General features: G+C 31.7%; 1 protein-coding gene across 1 annotated transcript in view; it reads right to left on the bottom strand.

Annotated features, from left to right (window-relative positions):
• Nucleotides 1–20,943: 20,943 nt before the first annotated feature.
• LOC127877000 (multiple epidermal growth factor-like domains protein 10) overlaps nucleotides 20,944–26,616 on the bottom strand; it is a 104,737-nt gene continuing 99,064 nt past the window's right edge. Inside the window, exons 22-27 of the mRNA XM_052422566.1 lie at nucleotides 25,224–25,345; nucleotides 24,733–24,958; nucleotides 24,000–24,119; nucleotides 23,388–23,415; nucleotides 23,217–23,248; nucleotides 20,944–22,964 (exon numbers count right to left, since the gene is read on the bottom strand). Coding sequence (XP_052278526.1) covers nucleotides 22,798–22,964; nucleotides 23,217–23,248; nucleotides 23,388–23,415; nucleotides 24,000–24,119; nucleotides 24,733–24,958; nucleotides 25,224–25,345 — 695 coding nt within the window. The 3' untranslated portion in view covers nucleotides 20,944–22,797. The remainder of the gene's footprint in view (nucleotides 22,965–23,216; nucleotides 23,249–23,387; nucleotides 23,416–23,999; nucleotides 24,120–24,732; nucleotides 24,959–25,223; nucleotides 25,346–26,616) is intronic.

Raw genomic sequence — 26,616 nt, 5'->3', positions numbered from 1 at the left:
GACTGGTATATTACATTACTTGAAAAAAGTTCATATTTTCAGTATATTCGGTTATAAAATTTCGCGATGCGAAATCGAAAGTACATCGTAAAAATATGTGACATAACGATATACACACTATAAATAACGCAAGTAGATTGATCATTTTATGTATAAAATAATTATGTACAATTCACTTGGCATGCACAATTTGCATTCCTGTGTTTACCTCGTGACGATGATGATTAATCTACTGGTGTTAGCTGGTAGTTACCTGGTACCGGTATCCAGTAAAATTAATTACCGAATATACTGAAAATATGAAAACTTACCAACTTTTTTTCAAGTAATGTAATATACCAGTCGTGATATTTTAATCAATATAAACTAATAATTGTAAAAAATACGGTATTTTAGAACTTTTCTTTTTTCGTTATTCGTGATTGACGGTATCTTTAAATTGTATATGGCCATGGGAGCCTTTCGTCTGTTTTTATAATCTATTCTTATGTGCTCAAAAACTTGCTAATGGAATGAGGCGTACACAGGTGAAATACCAAGTTAAAACATAAAACTGCAGACAGATGCTTCGCTTATCTGGGCAATAGAGATTACTACTTTACGAAATAGAGCTCTTGACGAGGTTAATTGCTCAAATCGTGTGTGTCTGTAGACCATCCGGTTGTGTATTTTGAAGTTTCTTTTGCACGGATTGTGCTTTATTACGATGTTGAATTCATGGGTGTTGTCTTGAATCAAAACAGAACTAAAATGCACAAAACAATTCTAATCCAATTCTAACAGTCCATAGTTAACATATTAAATTAAAGCTGCTCTATTAGCCAGTGTTCGAAAGTTGAAAACAGTTCCTATAAAAATCATACGTGTTCATACTACTTTGTGTAATATTGTTCATTTCTAACAAGCTTACGTTATTCATCAATTTGTGATGGACGAGGATTTTGGATATAAACAGGTAAAGCTCGCTAAAATTAACTGATGCTTTTCAACATTATATTTCAACTATGAGACGATTTAAAGGTATTTTGTTTGTGCAAGCGTTGTAAAATATAAAATAACAACATAACATAGTAGAGAGTATCATGGCACAGTAAATGAATGTGTATGTTGGCACTGATATCGTTGCAACGACTTTGTAACTCGTTTTCACAAGTTATTGGTTTGTGGAAAAGATATATATTACTCGTTGGAACGAGTAAGTTACTCTTGGAAATGACTTTTTTCATTCGAAGAACAACATATCCAACTCGTTTGAACGAGAAGCGTAACTTGTTGCAACGACATATTCTACTAATCAAAGTACGCACAGTTTAAAGCATTAAACGCTTTAATCTATTATATTTAAATCATAAGAGATATGTAAGCCGAACGTGTTTCAACCATTATTTAACAAACATTACACAACAATAATTCTGATTCATTAGGTCTGTTGTTATTACGATTTCGTATCCATTTCACCCGACTTTTCGGTACAACGAGTTGTTAACTTTCTTTCCACGAGTTACTGAGTCTTTCCCACGGTTTAGAAAGTCCTTCGAGCAACTTTTTATGTTCGAGTAAGTTATATAGTTCCCACGACTTAAGTTAAGATACTAAGTCTTTGTAGCGACATACAAAAAAGATTCACATGTTTCATCCATGCGACCGTATTTGAGGAATATTCTTATATCGCTGTAATCGGAATCTATATATGCATGCATACAAGTGTCAGGGTAATGTTGACCTTTATATCAACATGAGTGTGCATTTTTTATATACATAAACGGGTCAAATATATGATGCTTTTTCTTGAAATTATGATTAATTTCAAGTTTCAACTGTTGGCCATTTATTCCATATGGCAAAAATCCAAGAACTATATGATTTAATACTACTACAACTAATAATAAAAGCTTCATTCACAGAAGGGTACACGTAAACACAATGACACATTATACATATTATGTAGATAAATCAAGACATTTTACCATATGGCCTTCTTAAAATAAAATACATATATAGGTCTATAACAAGTAAAACATTCACACAATATTTTTTACACCCTTACATAACACACATCTTGCCTTTTAGACAGACACACATGAAATAACATTAATTAGAAAATACATGACATATCATTGATTAGAAAATAATTGTGTTTTATATTGCCTTTTTAAAGGAAAGATAGAGCATGCCATTCTTATTCCAATTGGTATACTGTTCCAAATATCCATGCTATGGTATGAAAAAGCTCGTTTGTTATAACCGGTATTTGCTTTGGTATTAACAATATCGTTATGGGTGGCAGATCTCAAGTTATATTTGTTATTTCGAGAAAAGTTATAATATCATTTAAACATTCTGGAGTCTGATTGTTGACACATTTATATATCAAGATTGCCGTGTGATATTTACATCTATTATTGAACGAGAGCCAATTAAGCGGTAAAAACAATTCATTGGATGGTGTTCTTTTTGGCTTTTGTAGAATGACTTTCGCTGTGTGTTTTTGTAAAACATTCACTTTTGTTAAATTGGTTTTATTAGCGTTGCCACAGATTGTACAACAGTAATCGATATTGGTTAGAATATATTAATTATAAAATAATGTCTTCATATCAAAAGTGAGATTATTTTATATCTTTTAAGCAGAGTTATTTTACTGCTTAGTTTAGAGCAAGTTTTTTTCAATGTGTACTTTCCATTGCAGATGTTTGTCGATATTTAGTCTTTAAATCTTATGGCTAGTGACATTTTCAATAGCATAATTATATATTTTCAGAATGAGGTTGCTATTCTTAATTTTTTGTTTCTAGCCAATAAGAATGCATTTTGATATATTAGGGTGTATCATCATGTTATTGAGGGTGCACCATTTTTGTATGGAATAAATATCATTTTGTAAGTTAGTCTAAATTTCTGAAGGATTGGCCCCTGTAGCATATAGTGTCGAGTCATCAGCATACAAGCCTATGTCTGATTGGTTAAGTAATAATCCAATATCATTCATATAATTTAGAAACAAGAGATGTCCTAAAATAGAAGTTTGAGGGATACCACTTTTAATAGGTAGAAAAGTAGAAAAACTAGTCCCTAGCTTAACTCATTGTTGTCTAAGATAAGAATGAAAAAGGGACAAGGTACCATCCGAAAAATGATGAAGTTTTAGTTTGTCTACTAAATCGTTGTCTACTAAATCAAAAGCTTTTTTTTTTCATGTCAATCAAAACAGAACAAATACAATTACCATTATCTAAATCTTTTAGCCCTTCATCAATGAGTCGAGTCAGTGCTGTTTGGCTAGAATGATTTTTTTCTAAACCCTAACTGACGTTTATTCAACACATTTGTTTAACGAAAGAAATCTTTAAATTCAATTAATATACGTCTTTCGAATATTTTGGATATCGATGGCAGAATTGAAATCGGATGATAGTTATTACAGTCCTCTCTGTCTGAGCCTATATATATTGGAAGAACATACGCTACTTTTACCAAATCTGGGAAAATTCCTGTACGACTACTATTATTTATTATCGAGGTAATTGGTACAACAATATGCTCTCCACAATTTATTTATAATATTTGTACCGATCCCGTCGATTCCCGTAGCCTTGTTAACGTTTCAATTGCCAATTAGTTTACTTACTTCGAGAGGGGTAATTTATAGAAAATCCGTACTGTTTTAAGGATTTGTCGAGGTATTACTTCAAATAAGCAAAGTTTTCTTCGTGAAATTTCAGCTTATCAACAATATTTTATATGTTTGTAAAATGCTCATTTAAAGCTATTAGGATCCTACTTTCGCCCACAACATACACATCGTTCATTCAAATTTTATTTTGCAAGCTCATTCCGCAGTTTTGATCATTGTCATAATTAGATATCATTTTCAATTTTTTGCAAATATGTGACGTACTAGTACCATGTTAACAGCATCATTGTAATATTCTTTCTTTCCTATGCGAATTAATGCAGTAATTTTATTTCGTAACAGTTAATTATTGTCCCTGTCTTTATTTTGCAGAAGTGATCTCTATCGCGCATACTTTTAATAACTTCTTTGTTTATCCATTGTGGCACATGTGTGCTTTTTATTCTCGTTTGCTTGTAAGGGGCGTGCTTTACTAAAACGCTATTTAAAATTCTATATAAAGATTGAAGGGGAATATTTTGATCGTGAACAGTTTCAATTAAATTTTGTTGCGAAACCGATAGATCAAATTGGAAATCAGATATCACAAACTGTTTAAAGCATCTATATCTGATATTCGAGTGAGTGCCTTGTTTTGAGATTTGATAGTTAATTTTCTTTGTCATGCATATCGGATAGTGGTCACTTATAGATAATTGTGGGACATAAGTAGTACTTACCCTGTCCGTTCGATTAGTATATATATGATCAATTATTGAAGACGATTTATCTGTGACTGGTTGGTGTGTTTATCAGTTGCACGAGGCCGTGCTTTAATACAGTTTTTGACCACATTTTGCATTTATAGGACTTGCTGTCAGAAATGTATTTAACATTTATTTGCTGCATTATATAATTGTTTAATAGAACGACTTCATGATGTGTTTTTTTTACTTACGATGTCGAAATTGTCTGAACAGTTCGATGTTATCCGACACAAACCAAATGCGAATAACATTAAAGCATACCAGCTTAAGATATAAATGTGTTTTATCAAAGAGAGTTTAAATAGACCTCTAGTTCCTTTTCAAATTATCGCATTCAATACAACAGAATATGGAATAGCGCAATCTCTTTGTGCAAAGTATCACATCTATACCCCTTAAAACAAAAATGAATAGTGCCACCGTTCCTAGATTGTTTCTTTACTTGTGTTAGTCGAGGGTTAATTAAGAAGCTTTAAATGTTACATTTTAAATCAACACACTTGTTCAATTGACTGGCTTTATCAGTATCATTATAATAATGATAATAATAATAATAATAATAATAATAATAATAATAATAATAATAATAATAATAATAATAATAATAATAATTATAATAATTATAATTATAACAATAACAACAATAATAATAATAATAATAATAATAATAATTATAATAATAATAATAATAATAATATTATTATTATTATTATTATTATTATTATTATTATTATTATTATTAATTTTGCACATACTAAATGTGTATGATCGAACTAAAATTAGAACGCATTTATCGTGTTTATATTTACAAATTTCATTTTTTTGCAAAACCGTAATTTTAGGCACTTTCGGTAAAAATAAAATCGAAAATATAAACTTTAAACAAACCAATCAAACAAACGTGCATGCACTTGTAAATATATTTTGACGATTTTTTTTATAATGAACGTGTATCTTTTGCAAAAACACATGATTTGAGAAGATAAGTAATGCATTAAATTTTCTATCAGATTATAAGCGCTATAAGGGTACTAAGTAGATGCGATACATATCATTTCAATATTCGAATGCATATAACATCACTGGAGTTCCGCAAGTTAACATTATCGTGAAATCCATTGACGCATTAGTACTCATATAACATGTCTGTTCTTGTCACTATCCAAAAATCTTAAAACATTCGTCAGACAGAAGTACACAATCATCAATTACATACGTTTCCATACAAATGTTCATCGTTTATATTTGACCATTTTGCAGGATATTAACGTTTATTGTTAAGGTAGCGCACCCTTATGATTTACCGCGATTTATTTTACGATCATTGCCGATCTTCAATGATCGGTTATTTCCGAGAGATGCATTTTATTTTTTTCAAACTTCGAATTTTGATATATGTTTACGTACTGCCTTTAGAATTCATTATTTTAACAATAATTATTGACTTTGATCAAAATATCATCTGAAAAAATACTTATGGATATGTAATTTAAGCTAGTACAAATGTGAAGTTGTCGTGGCCGAGTGGTTAAGGACTGCAAATAATTTGGGATCTCCCGCGCAGGTTCGAATCTCCGACATCGCATACTTTTTGCGACGCGTTTTATTTCTTTTATAACGTAATTTGATTTAATATAGCATATATGCTATGTTAAATATGTTGAAATTTTTATGCACATCCTTCAATTTTTAAAATTAAAACAACGTTATGGCTAAATTGGGTGATTTACTGCTGAAAATACGAATTATGCATGTTGCCTTTTTATTTTTATTTCAAAAAGTAAACGGTAAATATGTCTATTTCTTGGTATTTTGCTGTGTATAGTGTTTTTATAAAAAAACTACGTTTAAAATATAACTTAAATAATACTATTTTGAATTTTATGACACTTTGTTTTTAACCGACCGATTGTTTCTTTGCTGAAATAACTCACATATCATGGCGCTCTTCCATAGATACAAATTTGTAAAAAATAAATGTCTGTAAAAGAATACTTATTTCATCTTGTTTAAACTTTAATCACCTTTACTGCATCTGTAAACACCATATTTGGAAATTTGAATGAATTATGAAACTGTTATACACCCCATGGGTGAAAATAAACTGGACAAAAGCCGAGCGTGGGGGTGGTTTAGAAAAAATCGGTATATTTTTTAAAAAAGCGTGGAAAGCCTACCAACATATTTGCATGTAGTTTTGTGAAATGATGCTGATTAAGAAAATAATTAATTAGATTACATTTGGATATATGCCCATTAGAGGTGCGCTACCTTAAAGAGCTTAATCTTTAAAACAGTTTTTGACTTGGTTTCTTTCTTGTTTTTAATATCTAGCATTTGTGAATATTACTAATATACAATTTTCGTCACATTTTGTGTTACGCATTTCTAAAGAATAATCGTTTTTTAAACATTGTGTGGCTTAAAAATGTATGTGACAGCAGAAATAGGAATTCGTTCCTGAAACATACATCTTATATAAAATAACATACCCTTTAAATGTAAAAGAATACTTATTTCATCTTGTTTAAACTTTAATCACCTTTACTGCATCTGTAAACACCATATTTGGAAATTTGAATGAATTATTGAACTTGTATATACCCCATGGGTGAAAATAAACTGGACAAAAGCCGAGCTTGGGGGTGGTTTTGAAAAAATCGGTATATTTTTTTTAAAAGCGTGGAAAGCCTACCAACATATTTGCATGTAGTTTTGTGAAATGATGCTGATTAAGAAAATAATTAATTAGATTACATTTGGATATATGCCCATAAGAGGTGCGCTACCTTAAAGAGCTTAATCTTTAAAACAGTTTTTGACTTGGTTTCTTTCTTGTTTTTAATATCTAGCATTTGTGAATATTACTAATATACAATTTTCGTCACATTTTGTGTTACGCATTTCTAAAGAATAATCGTTTTTAAACATTGTGTGGCTTAAAAATGTATGTGGCAGCAGAAATAGGAATTCGTTCCTGAAACATACACCTTATATAAAATAACATACCCTTATATCATCAACCAAGGGCATAAGTTTGGTTGCGCATTTGTTTTTAAAGTTTAAAGTGACAAGCGATAGGCATATATCGAAAAGAGGAACTTTCTCGTTCCATTTCGAATCTCTTTGATACTGCATATTCAGCATACTGCGTTCGAATGAAGCAATCTTCAACAGAAAACTTCATCAGCCGCAATGCCTCTAGCGTAAACAACTACACACAAAGGCTTCGCAAATACAGCGAGTCAGATGTAGACTGCTCCAAAATTTATTTCCTGATAACCATACACAGCTGTGTCTCAATACCTCGGCGTTGATATGGAATGAGCGGATATTCTTTTTGCAAGAATAATGGCTGTGCTATTTCGTTGATTTGTGCCGAAACCAAAACACACGTATAAACACACGTTTTATCAATAGCTTTTTAAATATGAAATCAATTCCATCAATACAGGTTGAAGTCGGAGGGAAGATGTTTAAAATATCTACCGAGAAACTCGAAAGTGGACCTCCTTCGCGTCTGAAAACTCTCTGCAAATATCCTACACCTGAAGTGGACAGACCTTCTTATCTCTTCAAGGGCATTCTGGCTTTGTACCAGACTGGAGAGCTGCACATACCGGAAGGATCATGTCCGCTGGCGTTCCTAAATGAACTGGAGTTTTGGGAAATTGATATTTCTCTAATGGCGGATTGTTGTTATAACAGGTTTGTGTTTTCAGTTGTTACTTCACGTGTATCCATATCAGATACTCATACAGAAACAATGTCGTGTTCTTTATTACATTATTATAAAGTAAGTGAGTGTTCTCTAATTTAGTTTCTTTATTTATTTTTATTCTTTATATCAGGTTATGAGTCGACTGTTTTTCTTTATTTTTTTTAATGAAGCAAGTTATTTATATTTCCCTTCTACACAACGATGTTAAAATTGATATATTACGGTAGGAACGTTAAAACAAAATGAGAGTCATTGAATATATTTTGTTCGCATTTTTAGTACAGCAGTAGTACAAGTAATACAATTAGAAAAAATGGATGAACTTAACCAATTCGTACATATTAAATGTTTTCTAATTTTTCTTGGTTATACAAAAACTGATTTTTGTTTGAAGTAATAATTGCATAAGAATTTATTTGTTATTTAATTTGTTTCGACCAAGTGGTAATTCCACATCAACAACCGTAAAGTTATACATGGTTGACGGAATTCGACCCAAGTTAATGAAATATCTATGAAATTGTATATTGCTTTCCTGGATTTTAAACAAAAATTGTTATTTGTTTCTTTTTCAAATATGCATGGCTTCAATTTTTATATGCCTTGTGACCTTCCCAAGGTGGCGACCCCAGCAATATTCAATTGTCTTTGTTGGTTTGTTTGTAAATATATATTGTATAGCCGATAATTTATGTGAAGATAATCTTATTTTAGTTGTATTATCCCTGCGTTAAATTAAAATGGCTATAAGTTTCCCCACCTTTTACTGTCGTTAAGTTAAGCTATTTAATGAAACGTTCAGGGTTTTTTTCAGATTAGTTCCTGTATTTTGTTTTGTAGGCTGCAGAGCTTCTTATCCGAGCAGGCAACACTTAAAGAGTTCAAACACGCACAGAGACGCTATGTGGACCAGAGCCCTACAAAATATTCATTCGCTACATTCCAATCGTTGAGAAAAATTAGAGAATCTGTTTGGGGTGTATGCGGGTACGGGAAGTCAACCTTCTTTGCAAAGGTAGATAAGAAAAACTTAATCAACAGAGTCATAATACATTAGTAATACAGTGTTGCGAATTTTTAAACAACATAAAAAAATCAAATCTTATTAAGGTTTACAATTTATTTAAATAAATCATAGTTTAATTCATTTGAAATTGAATTTTCTATTCGACTTACTTTGCATTCCGAAAACCGTTAAACGACTGGAACACCATTTTCCATAAATAAATGGATACCGAGAATCATACTGTGAATACTTCAATCTTTATATGTAAGGCATTAATATAGCTCTAATTACACATACCATACCTTACAGGCTTACTTGGTCGTGTCATTTTTGGTTGTCCTTCTGTCGATATTTGTCATTGCCTATGGTACTGACCCGCTCTTTCAACGTTCGATGACCAACTGTGAGCGTCTCGAGTACATGAGCAGTAAGAACATGGATGGCGTGCAGTTAGTTGAAGGTATGACGATCATTAATTTCAAGTTGAAGAAGGATAGTATTCACATTAATGTGTTCCGTTTAATGTACAACAGCCATTTATGTTGTAAAGGTTTATTTCCGTATTATTTGTTCAGCTTGAAATTCTAATTGGTATATATGACACAGAAAAGAACGAGTTATGCTGTAACCAATAGTGTCTTTGAGGTAAACACTTTTAATTGTTCAAAAAAACAGTAATATTTACTCTGTAGACATTTAGATATCTTTTATAAGTGTTCTACCTAAATATATAAGCAATCGTCTGCAGCATTCTTGGGGATTTAATTATTTTGCCATTTACAATTTGTCGGATTTATTTTTACAAATTTACAAGTCAAAAAAATAATGAAAAACCTAATAGGTTATTTGAATTAAAAACAGTCATATGCCATAAATCTTTAAAACAACATAATACAATGCAAAAAACAAGATAAAGTTGTCTGCGGATGCCACTTTGACGCCTTATGTACATATACACTAGATATACACCAATTGAAAAGCCAATATCTTGCAATATTACATATTTCTATTTATTAGAAGGCACACGCACAACGGGAAAGTATTTTTAAAATGTGCGAAATACATAAGATATGAACTTTAAATAAACGTTCGATGGTAAAAAAGCCAATGGTAATTACACTCTGTAAAACAATATAATTATTATTAGAACAAACACCGTGGACTCTTCTAGTAAATTTATTTAAGTAAAAACATGATAGTTGTGTTTATTATAAACACGTGCTTACTGTTTTTTGCCACATTTCTTTACGGAAGAATTAACTTCGCCTAAAATTTGGGTTGCCCTATATGACATATTCAGAACGATTTTCTAAGCTCTATTGTGTCTACATTCCATTGATATATGCTAGAAGGCACTACTATTATGAACAGTATATGACATTAACTTAATGAATAGGATTGCCGATACAAAGAATTTTGCAGTTAATAAATCATTACTGAAGGTATTTTGAGAATCAATAGGTTATGTTTATAGATAAGTAAATATTGAAAGAGAGCTATGTCTTACCCCTTTACAAGTTTAAAAAACTTGGTTTCAAATGCTAAAAATATGAGCTGTCTTATGAACTTTGCAACGAGATTGCCAAAAGTTGTTTGACCAATTAGCTCATAATCGAAGTTTTTGTGTCAAGCTCATTGTCATTTTCTATATGATTGTAAAGGACGAATAAAAGAATTACAATTGTTCCTTCAATGTGCTAACTAATACAACCCCTTACTTTTTCTTGGTAAATACAATCAGCAGCGATTAAGACGGTTTATTTTTAAATTCTTAGAACAACTCAACTAACTGCCATTTAAATAGAATAACCACCTTACATAATTGCAGAACGCCTAAGAAATCACTGTGAATCCCAAATTGTTCCAACGGATTTGCCACTATTAAAAAAGAAAAGTGATGACACTGATGACGGCTTTGTCAAGTTGAAAGTACAAGATAATCAGCTACGAAACAGCTCACAAGATTTCAACAACACCAGGCTTTTAAAGGGAACGTCAACATTTTCGCATATCGTTCGCATTCCCAATATGAAAGTGCGAATTACAACATTTGTTGTTTTGGAGTCAATAACATTGGCTTTCTTTACCATAGATTTTGTACTTCGTGTATGTTCGTGCCCTTGTCTGATACGATACTTTGCATCAATTATCAACATTTTTGATACAGTTGCTTTGCTGGCGGCCTATGTGCATATGCTGATATTGTTTATTGTTGAACACGAACAGTTCGAGCTGGACTGGGTTGATGTGTTGCAGTACATGCAAATGCTGAGAGCGTTCAGACTATTCCGCATTGTAAGCAATGTGCGTGCGGGTCGCGTGTTAATGTATACCATTAAAGCAAACAACAAGGACTTGTTCATTATTGCCTTGTTTCTGATTGCTGGAATGTGTACTTTTGCAAGTATTGTCTTCATCGCCGAAAGAAATGATAATACTCGAAGCATTCCACAGTGGTGGTATTGGTCTATCATAACAATGACGACAGTTGGCTACGGAGATATCACTGTGAAGACCGCTGTTGGGCGATTTATTGCGTGTCTATGCGCTTTATCCGGAGTTTTAATGTTTGCTCTTACAGTGCCTCTTTTTGCCAATCATTTCCTCACGTTATATAACTATGTTGGCTCTTCAGCAAATAAAAGAACGAACGGAAACGTAACAATAACCAGTACTTCTGGCGGACAAACCAGTAGTATAAAAAATAATTTAGAATCCATTGATAATCCCGTCAAGACTGACGGAAAAGCAACCGTAAGCGTTAGTCCTGTTTAAAACCGTATGGTACTTGAAGGTTGACAGTTGAAACTAGTGTAGTTTGTTTGTTTAAAACGTGTTCATAGGTTTGTGTTTATATTGATTGTTTTTATTGCACGTCTGCATACAAGTAAACTGTCATTTTCATTGAGGTGAAAGTCAATAATTATTATTTACAGACTACTTTTGAAATTGGTTATGTCTGGTATTGCAACACTGTGGAACAGAATTAGCCACTGTATAAAATAAACATATTATATGTAAATAAGAGCTTTTTCATTGTCTTTAGCGCTGGAGTGCCATATGCTTTAAATTTCAAATTATCTTCAATTGATGTATTGGTCCGCGTTTGTATGTAATGAGGAAGGTAATTCTTAATATCTACAAATATATACTAGTATACACCACTTCATGTTTGCATGATTTCACCTATTGTGTACCTCTATTGATTGTTATTGCAAAATTCTTTTTAGCTTACTACTTACCAATAAAGAATTTAATTTAATTTTATGCTTTTCAATTCATGTATATTCAAATATATTATTTAAGTATTATAAACGTTGTTTGGTTTGTGATAATATCTGAATGCTTATAAACGTTTTTAAACGAATGCAGTAAAATGATGTGTGTAAAGGAATGCGCTTGAAGATATTTACTCTTAGATGAATTTAACAAATATTAATTAGATTTTTTACATAAAAGACCAATATCTGTAATGTGTACGTTTATGGTAAGAAATAAAAAAGAAAAAAGGATAATGTGAAGGGACGAGTCTGATATCACATTATATAAAATGGCGACAAAAGACTAGTTATTTTACAAATTAGTTCGTTGTTTATATTTTTATTACTTAAACAGATAGGATAAGCAAGTGACAAAAACAATGGCTACGTCCATGCCGAGACAGTTTTTTTTCACCGTTGAATACTCTATATTACTTGTATTAATTGTTTATATTCCGCTCACTTTCCAGCCATATCAGCAAGAACGTGATAAGCGTTTATATAGTATTATTTTCGCTCTTTTTCTCGACTTAACTCGCCGAGATTTTTTAGTGGGAGCTGTAATTTTGTGACCCGCTAAGAAATGTCGCTAAGAAATTTCGCAGCGAGTATAGACATATAGCAAATATTAAAAAGATATTAAAACTAGTCACTCTCATGCCGATATGGCTGGAAGTTGGCAGGATTGTAACTATTAATAAATGAAATAAAAGGTACAAAACGGCGAAAAATACATATACCGGTTTCGGCATGGACGTCGAATTTTGTTTGTCACGTGATTACCCCCTCTGTTAATTTATTAACCAAAAATATTTAGCAATTTGCAGTATGATCGATGTTTATTGAACTGTGTTTCGTGAAGTGTCTGTTGAGGAATACTGCACTGCAATTTTTCACGCGCTGATAAAACTTGCTCGCGTTTCTTTAAGTATCTTCGAAGACGTTTTTTTTCATTTGGCGTCCGGCACGATGCACTAAGTAGTAAGTTTCCATTCTTTTAAAACCATTCTGATATTTCCGTATCAGTAACCAGATAAGTTCATATAAGTAAGCTTTTTGGTGTTAATTCTTGAAATATGCTTTCGTTACGTGATGTTTATTTGTTGTATAGCTTCCTTGAGAATTAAATTAAAATGTTATTTTTGTGCAATCGTAATTGTATTAGATAGCAATTTGAATCTTGTTTTTACAAATATCTTACAAAAGATTATCCAAGGATACATGTTTCTTAAAGATTATTATATCATTATGTTGTTCAATGTTTAACACATTAAACATATAATACTGTGTCACAATATCGTGGTCAAAGTTGATGGATCCGTCCCAGAGGTAATGCACTTGCAATTAAACAAATATGTATGAAATCATTAACATTACAAATGTAACAAACACTTAATCAATTAACATAGCATTGAGCGTGTAACTGGAGATTAAGAATACATCAATCAAAACAATAATAACTCATTTTATTCATAAGCACACGCAGATAAAAAAGTTTAGTAAAATGCAAAACATAATCACACGACAGTACAAATTGGAATCAAACATAATGTGCATTATACCATTAATCGGAATTCTAAACAAGTGAGTCTTTATCTAACCATTTCCAGCATTAAAATGTATTTCAATTATTGATAAAGTACTCACGATTATTCTTGAGAAAGTAAGGATAAGAAACTGGAATTCACGATTTGCACTTTGTCGCGTTCGTGATATTGGTTTGTATTGTGGTGTATGGGACACATAGATAAAAAGAATTACGTTACATTAAAGCGAGTTTATACGATTTTGTATATGTGTTAAATTGTAATATATTGATAAAATATGTAACAATAACACAAAATAGGCAATAAAAAATATGCATTTAAGACAAATTTAATAAAATGCAGCAAAGACATATTAGCACCCCGAGCCGATTGTGATGAAGATATTTCGTACATATTTTCCTACAATAACCGAAGCATTCGTCTTTTTAGTTAGTGTGCGTGTGTCGTATGAATAGATAACGTTGCAGAAATTTAAAACGAACCGTTAAACTAAATTTAGATTCACATGGTACATGCATGATTTACATGCTGGTGAATTCGACTTTACAGACTTTTTCAATTTTAGAATTAAATATCTGGCTTATTTCTCATTTTCGACACATGTTCTTATTTTAATTTATATTAAAATATATGTTTAATACGTTTTTTGTACGCATTTAATATTTATTAAAACATATTTGACGAAATCGTATAATCTCGCTTTAAAAAAAACAGTTCTATCAAATTGTAAATACTATGAAGTAGATCAATTTTATGACGTTTTGATATGGGATGACTTTGATTTAGTGAATCAGTTGTGGTATGTAATGTCTGGAAACCCACTGGAAATACCGTCTCCAAAAGTATTATCAATTGAATTACGATAATGGAATATTTGGGATTGTACATTAAAGATAAGACAAAATGTGTGTATTTTATACTACACGTTACATTTGAAAGTAAGAGCAGTGAAAGCCAGATGGCCCGAACTCGCTTGACCCGAAGTCACCTCGAAGCACTATTTTTTTATTTCTACACATTAATAGAAATTTTTGTCGCTTGGCTCGAATTTGCGAATGTCAACTTTTAGGAAGGCAAGATGCGTGCTTTCAAAGTACCGGTAACACTTTTACACATTTTGTTTGTTCGGATCGAATTCGCTTCGAGTCCAATAAAGATGTTAATCGAATAAGAGCGCTGTATTAGTGCCATGCTAAAATCAAAGTCACAGTTATTGCAGACTTGTCATCGACGCAATCGTAGATTGATTCGAGCAAAATACGTCAATGAGAATGCGAAGGCTGATATCATCAACAAATTAAACTTGAAACAATCGTGACTCGACGACATTTCATAAACTACACTCAAAAGTAGCCGTGAATGTGCTTCGTAAAAACGAGCTGATGTATTATACATATTATGACATTCGTTTTATGCATGTGTAACTAGTTTCAAATATTTATTTTCTAAATAGAGAGCTACGAAATACAATTCAGATGGTTCTATTTTTTTCTCCGCGAGTTCGATTTATCGACTGAAAAAAAACACACAAAATGTTCGGCGGCTCTGACAATTTGAACATGCACATGTGGCGTGTAGCAAAACAATAGATAACATGTTTTATCTAACAGTATGAATTTTGTGTTTCATTTTGAAAAAATTAAACAAAAAAATGTTGCAAGCGCCATGCGCGAGGTAAGCGCATAAATACTTAATTTCTTTAGCTAAAATTTAGTTTTCTAAAATATTTACCCAGACATTAACAAACAAGGATAAACATGGATATGTATGTTTTAAAACCATAAACCAACAAACTCAAGACATTGAATGGCAAACAAGATTTCAAAAGACTGACAAAATGGAGTCATAATTCCAGTCTCAACTACAATAAAATTCAAAAGGTTTGTGCCAAGGAAAAAAAGTACAAGCCAAATTTCTATGGTGTACGAACTGGTCCAAAACTATTCTAAACCGTCCGGGACGGTTTACTAAACTGTATCGGACAGTTACATACTTTGAACCGCTCGCTTGTGCATCTGAAAACCGAACCGGGCGATTTATTTTGTGGATAAGAAATCGTCCGATACAGTTTAGGAAACCGTCCTGGACGGTTTTCTAGCGTAAATTATAGTACGGCATAGGTTTTGAAGAGGAGTCAATCAACCAATCAGAATCTGACATAATTAGGGATTACATCACTTTGATGATATACATGTACTATTTAAAAGAACAAATAATTTAAAACCAATTAAAAGTGCAAATAACAAGTAGAGAAGAAAAACCATTAATTACTTCCTTGTCATTGCTAGAATTTCAAAACAAATAAACAAAAAAGAATGATGAAAATTAATTTCTGTTAGGTCCAGTACATTTTTATCACAAAGTTAAAAAAATCAATTATGTAAAAAATACAGTATTTCTTTTACTAATTCAGAACTTTTTCAATCCCCGGCTTTGCTTGCGGTATTTTTGTCAATTGTCAATTGAAAAAGTATTATCCTTTTGAAAAAAAAGACTGTCCAGCAAAAACACCGTATCGGACAGTTTAAACCGTCCCGGACGGTTTATGCGCACGAACGGTCCAAAACTTTCCTAAACCGTCCCGGCGGTTACGATGACGACCATCAATATAAGCTTATTTGATCAAAAGATGAGTTTACCTTTCGCTTTGTGTGAAACTTACACAGAACGAACAACAACATATTATAATAATAAATGTATTGGTATTAACGAGCATTGTGTTAAACTATTTAGCCAACCTCATTCAAATAAAATATTTAATATTTTTCATCTGAAATAAAATGCTTCATTTCATGTTTATACATTTATTTCAGTTTTATTCATTGTCATGCATTCATTTTCATTGATGGTAATGGTTAACTCCTCTACGCTACTCTCTGTCACCAATACTTTACGAACGTGCTTGTCAAACTACGTACCTAGTCTGGTGCTTTTTGGCCCTTTAGGAATTCATCTACTGCAATGTATAACTAGTAAAGTGACATTTTTTCTATTGTTTCAATGGGTCAGCGTAATTAAGGGAAAAACCATGTTGATTATCGACATAAACAAAGCGAGTGTCATTATCACCTCCGGCCTTTTATCTGTGTTTTCATCTCGATGTTTCTGGCGATTTATACGGCCTGAAAACATAAATTTAGAGAGTACATTTGATAATCAGAGAGTCCATTTTTTTCAATCACCAATTTCATGAAAATTGTTTTTTTTTTACCGCCAACCAGGAATTTTAATCTCAAAATGCGAATTGGCGATCGGTAACGCTAAAGCAGATAATGTATCTTATATGTTGCTGATAAATGAAGTTGGAAGTCTTGAAAAAAAAAGTTTTATGCCGAAAAGCTAATGAACGGTATGTATGCAGCCCATACGAGTCCCGATGCAACCCATAATGCACTTATATGGGTTCCAGGAATGAAACCCTTGTGAACTACTGGTGTCAATCACAAATATGGCACCAATACATGTTGGAACTAAACGTTATTTTATCTCTTTTACAATTTAAATTAAACATAAATACACGAAAACATCAATTCGATCGAATTGAAGTGTTATTAATTATGGTCTTAATATTTAACAAATCAACATTATTTAATACTTAGTATATATTGTACAAAAATCAAACCGTTGAAGTGTATCTCATGAGGTAATCTTCATATATGTGCGAAAGTCATTATTTACTAGCTATAATTTATATACACATTAGATTTACTTTCATAATCTATAATCAACTTTTCGTGTATAAATTTATCTGGTTAAAATGGTAAATCGATAAATCATAAAGAAAAACTTTTACATTACAAAACATATTTTGTTCGATATCCGCCTCTAGTGTCATATGAAATAACACTTACAAAAATCGCTGATGAGATATATTACAAACAGCGCGCGCTTCAAAAAGATTTATTAAATACAGGTACTTTAGTGTAACAATTGTAATATTTTTACTTATTTTGAGCACCTGTTTGAAGTGTTTCCATAACAACTGTTTCAAATTGTACAAATAATATTTCAATTATCGTTGATAAAAACGAGACTTGCAAATACAATACTTATTGAAAGATAGTATTATTACAAGAACTTAAGGCAGTTTAAACCTTTCCTATGCAACTCTAATATTTTAAACGTATATATCTAAATTCATCATGGATACATATACTGCATCGGCGTAACAAAAGTAGTTTAACTTTTCAATCGACTTTATTGTTGTCCCAATGTCATACATACAGTTTGTTCGCATTGACTTGAGTGCTTTTGATGTCTGTGTGTCGTTTTAGTTGACATGCAAGTGGTACAACCACAACCAATGGGGATAATTTATTAAGCTGACATATGAAAATAAAAATAATATGAATACTTGTTATCGCTTCAGTCGACTATTGCCTTGACGTTTAAATTTTACTTCAAATAAATTCATGGTAAGCCGAAATTTATTATTATCTACATAAATGGTTTCAAGTAAAGTAAAAAAAATAAAATAAAAAGAACCATACGATATTTTTATCTGTGAAAACTATGCTGTATAATGCGCGCAACATATCTCGGGTGGATATTATTTTCGGTAGCATAGCATAAACAGTAGCAATTTAAGTACGAAAATTGATAATTACGACTTTTATCATTTCAAAAGGTTAGTGCGTTTTGTAGCTCCGTATTATATCTGGTGTTCAGATCATACACATAAAAAAGTAAACAGTTAATAGCATTTAAATGCAATTTATTTATCGAGCAAATCGGGCGTTAGACGCGATTTCGCAATTTTAATAAAGCAAATAAAACAGTGTTTTATGCATTACAAACTATATTACCTTACAAATTACATAATTCTATACTCTTAGGGTAACTATAATACATATTAAAATTAAACACATCTAGCATGATAATAATAATTAGTGTTCCTTCAAATATATCTGCACTTCTTTTCATCTTTTGTTACTAATAGAAAATCTGTTACCTAAATCAAACCAAACCTTTCGGAATTGCATATGTTCATTAACAACACCCATTGTGGGAGAGAGTTGACATCAAATATTAATTTGTTGATGGATGCGTTGTCACATTCATCTCTTGTTCCCATTTGTATGATTACATTCACGTCATATTGTTAATTATTATAGTATAAAGAATATGCATTGTTTTCATTATTTAATACTGTGCGGGGTTCTCCTCGTTTTGCTACAGAGATGTATAAATATGCCCGGCATGAGTACATTACATTATTGAGCAATAAAGCATGACTCAGAATAAATCTGAAGATATTTTTTAGAAAGTCCCATTCATCAATATACACGACATGTATAACACTAAATTTGGAATACGCCAATGTAGTTTGGGACGATATCACTGCATGTTTACACGATAAAATAGAGCTTGAAAAGATTCAAAATTAAGCAGCAAGGGTGATAAGTGTGGCAATATGTTTAGCATCATTAAGCATCATTGCACAATCTGTATAATAAATTAGCTCTCGAACCGTAAAAACAATGGAAAACAAAACATAAACTGACCCTATTTTACAAGTTTTATTATTCAACCGCGTATTTGTGCCCAGGCTTGGATGAAAGAACGGCCTATCCCATTCGTAATGCTGACACAATTCGCAACATTCCATGTAAATCACAACTTTGTTCACGATCAACGATTTGTTCCTACCATCAACTATAAACTTATCGAACACTAACGGAATCTGTAAGATTGTTTGCTTTTCTCTGCTTTCATTGCAAATCAAAACAAAAGTACAAAAATAATTCCATGTATTAGTATTATGTCTAATATTCTTCAGTTCACAAACGTTTGAGAATGAATTGAAGCCACTTCAATGAACATTTGTACGTGAAAAATAGAACATATTATTAATATGGCGATATTGAAGTTAAATATGACTTTATCTTCATGTATCAAATTTATGCTGAAAGCAATTCTATTTGACTGCGTCACCAGTTTCAAACACATACCTTTGCAATTTCTTCTCTTCGGTGATGAAGACGGATAATTTATAGCAAATTCATTGATATTCAAACTTGTTTAGTTGTTCATCCGAAATAGTCAAAGATGTTAACGTTACTTTATCTCATAAACAGATCGTATTCTGCTAACGTTGCCCAATCACACACCTGCTATTCGTCTTAACGCAACTTCCTTAATTCGTAAACACTCCCACTTTTATCTCTTTCTCTAAGTTAAGTACATTACATATTAACACTGAACTTTAAACTTACTATATTATTTTCATCATCATCATCATCGTCATCGTAATTGTCGTAGTCGTCGTCATGATCATCATCATCATCTTTATCATCATCTTTATCATCATCTTTATCATCATCTTTATCATCATCATCATCATCATCATCATCATCATCATCATCATCATCATCATCATCATCATCATCATCATCATCATCATCATCAGCAGCAGCAGCAGCAGCAGCAGCATCATCATCATCAGCAGCATCATCATCATCATCATCACCATCACCATCACCACCACCACCATCATCATCATCATGATCATCATCATCATCATCATCATCATCATCATCATCATCATCATCATCATCATCATCATCATCATCATCATCATCATCATCATCATCATCATCATCATCATCATCATCATCGTCATCGTATACCCAAAGATTACGACAGTAGTATCGAATATATAACAAATCTAGGTTATATTGGATGATGCCGCGTATAATATAGCAATTCTGTTCCGGTTGATTATTATGATGAAAGAAATAAAACCTAAAACATATATATAACGTGACGAATGTCTTTCAAATCATATTAAAATTGTATATTATGTTTCGTACTTATATATACACGAACAGGAAGACAACATAAAATATATCATATCTTATATGGAAAATAATAAATATAGCATATGTTTTGTATAGACCAAACGGGGACTAGTCTGAATTCAGACATACAAAGAAAAACGAGCCCGCTAAAGTTACAACAAATTAACCAATACAAGTTGTCATAAGCTGCTCTTTGACGAGGGAATACTTAACAAGAATCTTGCCAAAAGATTTTCGAATGAATTTATTTTCAAACATACAATACAACATAAAAAACATAGCTCACTCTCATTTAATGATATACGTTTACAAAGATGTGTAATATTTTACAGTAATGTGTTATAGGACATATAAAACGTAATGAAGCATATTTCGAAAAACATTCCCAGAGTCAAAAACCTATTTATGACAGGTACAGATCGATTAATTAAAAGGAACATATATATGGTGTCAAAAATCTTAAAATGAAATACGAATAATGATCAATATAATCTTAGAAATATACAGAATTTTGTTTTTTTTTAGGCAAAAACAATTTATTTAAACAAGAGCATCGCATAACGGGTGCCACGCTCGGCTACGGGTGCAGTTTTGAATAAATGAAAGCTTGTCAGATTTTGTTTAGAGGTCACAGTGACCTTGACCTTTGACCTAGTGACCCCAAAATGGGTGTGGCGTGTAGAACTCATGAAGGTGCATCTACATATGAAGTGTCAAAGTTGTAGGTGGAAGCACTTTGATTTTAGAGCCAATGTTCAAAACCTTAACAAAATGTTAAGGTTTTAGCACGACGCGGACGGCGGACGTCAGACGGCGAACGGCGGACGACGAGCTGGCTATGACAATACCTCTAGTTTTCTCCGAAAACGCCGAGCTAAAAAACACGTATAAAATGCAGTAAAGATAATGTAAGTTTATTTGCATAACGAATGAATCATTAAAAACAAATGAACAGTATCATCTATTCGGCAAAATATTTATGTAAATGTATGTTATTGGAACGTTTTTCTTGCCACATTAGCTAAAATACATTCAAATTGACTTAAAAAACACACACTATTTCATTGTTCACGTAATGGTAATGTTCACTTACGTCTATTTTCATTATATTTCAGAAACCATTCATACGCATAAAACACATTCATTAATGTTCGAAGCAAAACATGCATGCTTTAAATTTTTACATCACTGTTTTTAAGAATCTGAAAATAACAACACACAACATTAATAATGATTCTCAAACACAATACGCAAATAATAAGATAGAGACTGACGAGAATTTTAATGATATGCTATACGGCGAAACAAATATTCGTATCCCAAGAAATATTATATCTAAATCAGGTGAATAATGTGAACAAATTTTTCGAGACATGTTTTCTTCGTTAATTTACTACAATCGCATTTAAAATTGATGTTTATCAACAAGTCAATCAATAATCTATCACATGCATAAACACTTACGTGTTATTATGTCAAAATGTTGGCAGCAAACAATAAATATATTGCTTTGTATAAGATAACATATATCACGTCAAAGTCTATCAGGCAAAGAGAATAACACACGAAATGCAAAACGTTTATACTACAAACATGGTCACTTGCCAGTGATCAAGGCGAAATACTTAAAAAATAGGGAGACACGATTTATGATGAACTTCTCATTTACTCGTTGAAATGAGTATATCTATACAGTTACGAATGCATATCTTTTGTAGTTTTCGATACATTCTCCGTACAAAATATATGTGCGAAAATAGCTATATTCTAAGAAATATAAATGATAACGTATACAATAAACATCAATTGACGGCATTTGATATAATAACGTCCTTCTTCTGTGCGTCACAAATCATCCCGGAAAAGCTCAAATAATACAGTTTATCTCATGCACGTTTATTTCTATAAAGCACGTCCAATGAAGGAGGTTAATATAAATACTTGCAAAACTAACATGTAAGTTTGCGTTGGGGAATTAAACAATCAACACTCGCAGAATTCAAGTTATATCAAAACATGTTTTTGGTCGTAATTTTTTTATTTATTACAAATAACTACTCTTCGTTTGCGTATTCTTTATATTTTATCCCCTGAAGTCATTTTCGTACAGTTCGAAGTCTGAGTAATTTGTCTGCCCTTGACCGTCGCACTTTCGTTCGTCATTAACCAGTTCTTCACACGGACCGATAACATCGTAATTGTCGTCGTCAGGTAAACCTTCAACATTAACTCTGTTGTTTTCATGCCATTCTGCAAATAAAATGTATCACAGTTGTCATTGAATATGGTGAGATTTAGAACACATCATGTATGTAAATATTTGTGTGTTTTATATTACCCTGTGAATTAAAGTATGTGTGCGCTGTATTTAGTGAACCCAAAGAGTAAACCTCCATATACACCGTGAGATAAATTATCGGAAGCGTTTATTATTTAAGAAGTTAGGGATGTCTTATTATTTATTAAATATAACTTGGTAGTTGAATGATATCAATCACTCACCTTGGGGACTGTTCGATGATTGTAGTTCATTCCTAAACATGAAATAATACAGTTATCATTGTAAACAATAAACTGTTATCAATAAGGGTAGTTTAAATACATGCGTTAACAATTTTATATTCACACTTTTATTTGAACGAAAATTAATGTGTGTGAAACGTAAGTACTTACAGTTGAACGGCGTTTGGATCCCTCTTCCCTGTATTTGAAATAAAACGAGTGTCTTACCTTAGTTAGATTAACCACATATTTATTAATGATTAGTTTTAATGAAAAGTATATATTATGAAATAGGTCAAACGTGATACTGTGTTGTTACAGCAAGCGTCTATAATATGAACAAAAAAATAATTATATGAGTTTTATTTTCTATAACCTCCACTATTCATTAATTTTACAATTGCCTTAACAATGCACGATGATGCATGTAAAACAACACGGATTTATACTTGGGTCACGGCTGTGGAACAATTATTCCGAAACATTCGGGATTGAAATCGGTTTGTAGTTAAACTCACCTGAAACTAAGCTCGATGTTAACCACAAACACACATTTGTTAAATAACATTTTTAGCATATATTTGTTATTACACTTAAAAACAATAAAATAAAGTCTTACGTCCAATGCATTGCAAGTTAATAATTCAACGGTTCCAATATCCAAGATTAACATAATTACAATTTGTTGATAAACGCAATTATGACATAAATTCACTTATCATCATTATCTCTGCTTGTTGACAAGATTTCAGAACATATAGCGCATCAAATGATGTTTCTTACTTTTTTTCCTGCCTTTGCACGCACACGCAATGATTGTGATGGTAACTATCATCAGAAGACCACCTCCCGAAGACGCTGCAATCTTTATGATTGTCCTAGATTTCTTTGTATCTTCCTTGGCTATGAAATAAATAATACAATATAATATTACCGTTTTTTATGAAAGACAAATCGCGTATACAACTTGCATCTTTTTATTTAAGTAATCAAGAAAAAAACCATCGCTTTTCGTATAAGCCGCGCGATCATATTCTTTTCTGATATGAAACATCGGCCCGGCTCAGCGGGCTGATATAATTTATATTGACCCGCTAGATACGAATAACGGCCCGCTCGCGACGTTTTTTTGTTACTATTTATAGTAACGGTATGTGATACTTACAAGGAAAAAATATTATTTGAACAAGTTTAAGCATATCAAAATAACACTTGAAGAAACATCAAAAAGGTAGATAAATACGTGTTTGAGACAAACAAACAATATTATTCATATAAATGACCATTAATTTCCCTAGAAGTTATACCGTATTGGCAACCCCTGTATCCCGCGAACCGCCAGTTAACGAATCTGTGCATATGGATTTTATTAAATAAATAAGAGAAAAATAACTGTAATAAAAGGAAAGTTGTGTGGTTTCATAGCTCTGAAGAAGTCCAGATTGAGAATAAGAACATGTATAACGTTTGTTTGTTAATGACACGCAAACGGGGGCATTCTTATAATGATTCCTACCTTGTATGGAGAATGTGTAGGTCAGATTGAAACCCCTCGCACTACTGACTGCGTCTGTGAAAAAGAAAATACTGACAGAGTGCGTCTGCGACTTAAATCCATCAGGTGGCGCTGTCCCGCAGAACTTTCCGATTGACGAAGAGTCAAAGTTAGGTCCGTTGAAGATCTCTAGATAGTCATGTCTGCACTGTACATGGTACTCCATTGCAAAGTCTGTTATATTCACCTGAAAACACAAGAGGCAAGTACATGAGTGTGGATTTATTGTGGTGAAACTTTTATATCTGTTATACATATGAAACATCGGATGACACATTTTAAATTACTGGTATTAATTTTAAATGTAACACTGTAATAATAATATATATTATTAGATTGATCTTAAAGATCAAATGTGATGTGAATATGATCCAGTTTCTTTATACCAAGGCATACACAAATTCATATAAAGTATATTTGTAGTTGATTAACAATTATAAAAATATATGCACATTGATCCGGCTGCCCTCTGGTGCGTTTATGACCCAGGTACATCGCTCATTGTTGTTGTAATCGTACGGGAAGTTGGGGCTCGTAATGACGCCGATCGGATCTGTCAGGACCCCGCCACACTCTGTAAAAGCAAGTGATCTAAATAGCTAAAATCAAATAAATTGAGCCTTTAAAGATTCAAAGTAAAATTCAATTAAACAATCTGTATTGCTATATATTTTGTTTTATATATTTGCATCCACTAAATTCAGTTAAATGTATTATGCAAACATAATAGTTTTTCCAAATAAGCATTAATCCTGTCGGTCTGATTTATATTTAAATAATCCACTGTTTATAGGCGCCTATAAACAGCGGAGTTCAATAATTTACGTTTCATTAATATGTAGATCATTGTTCCAACAATACTGTATTAATTAAGCAAGCGTGTGTGTGTATATTTCGTTTGCATGTGAGTTTACGTCATAGAAACTACCCACGAAAATAAATACATCAAAATTACGTTTTAAAAGAGAATTCGAAAACCATGATTGACATGGATATTGATAATAAATTTGATTTGAAACTGTAACTTAGCGAAGAATAACTTGTAAAAAATGTTTGAATTCTAAACATAATGGATTAACACAATCGAATGTAACGGTCGGGAGTAGGTGAAAAAAAACATGAATATTGCAAATTTTTGTATTTTGTATTTAGTACTTGTTGAATTGCAAATAACAATTTAAATAAATATTAAATATTATGAATTAAAATATTGATACACAGCGTTTTGTTTAACGTTTTATTTTTAAAGCACCATTATAAACTATCAACATATTATTATATGACCATTCATTGAATACCGAGTTCTCTGTAGTACAGTTAGAGCATCAAGTGAATGCGGACTTTAACTAATTTATTAATCTGCAATGTCATTCAATAGTGTTACATGCGCCCGGAAGCATTATTTGTATCATAGAGACTACGGAACATATAAGTATGAAATATGTGTTGTGCAAAACTTCGATATCAATAAAGGAATGCTTTTTCAAAGGAAGTTTTATTTATTATTTTTTTCTATTTTTTATAATCTAAACTTAGTAAAAAATGCTCGTAGCTTTCATTTGACTTAGGATTGTAAGTTTGAATGCTTAGAAATCTTGTTACACTCGATTGAATGAAGTTTTTAATAGTAAATCAGCAAGAAGCTGGCATCCATTTGTATCCGCCTTAAGTAAATTAATCGGAATTATGCATTATAATAAGCGTATATTTTCATGGATTCATTGAAGAACAAGCCACAATACTATTCAAGATGAACATTATGGCAAATTGCTTAAATAAATGTTATTATTTTTGTCAAAATAGGAAAAAAAAAACTGAGTGCAAAAGTACACAGGCAGATAATAA

The sequence above is a fragment of the Dreissena polymorpha genome, chromosome 4 (genome assembly GCF_020536995.1).
Source record: "Dreissena polymorpha isolate Duluth1 chromosome 4, UMN_Dpol_1.0, whole genome shotgun sequence".
In the NCBI taxonomy this organism is placed as follows: Eukaryota; Metazoa; Mollusca; class Bivalvia; order Myida; family Dreissenidae; genus Dreissena; species Dreissena polymorpha.
Note: the sequence above shows the minus strand (reverse complement) of the source record. Positions and strands in the feature narration are given on the sequence as shown.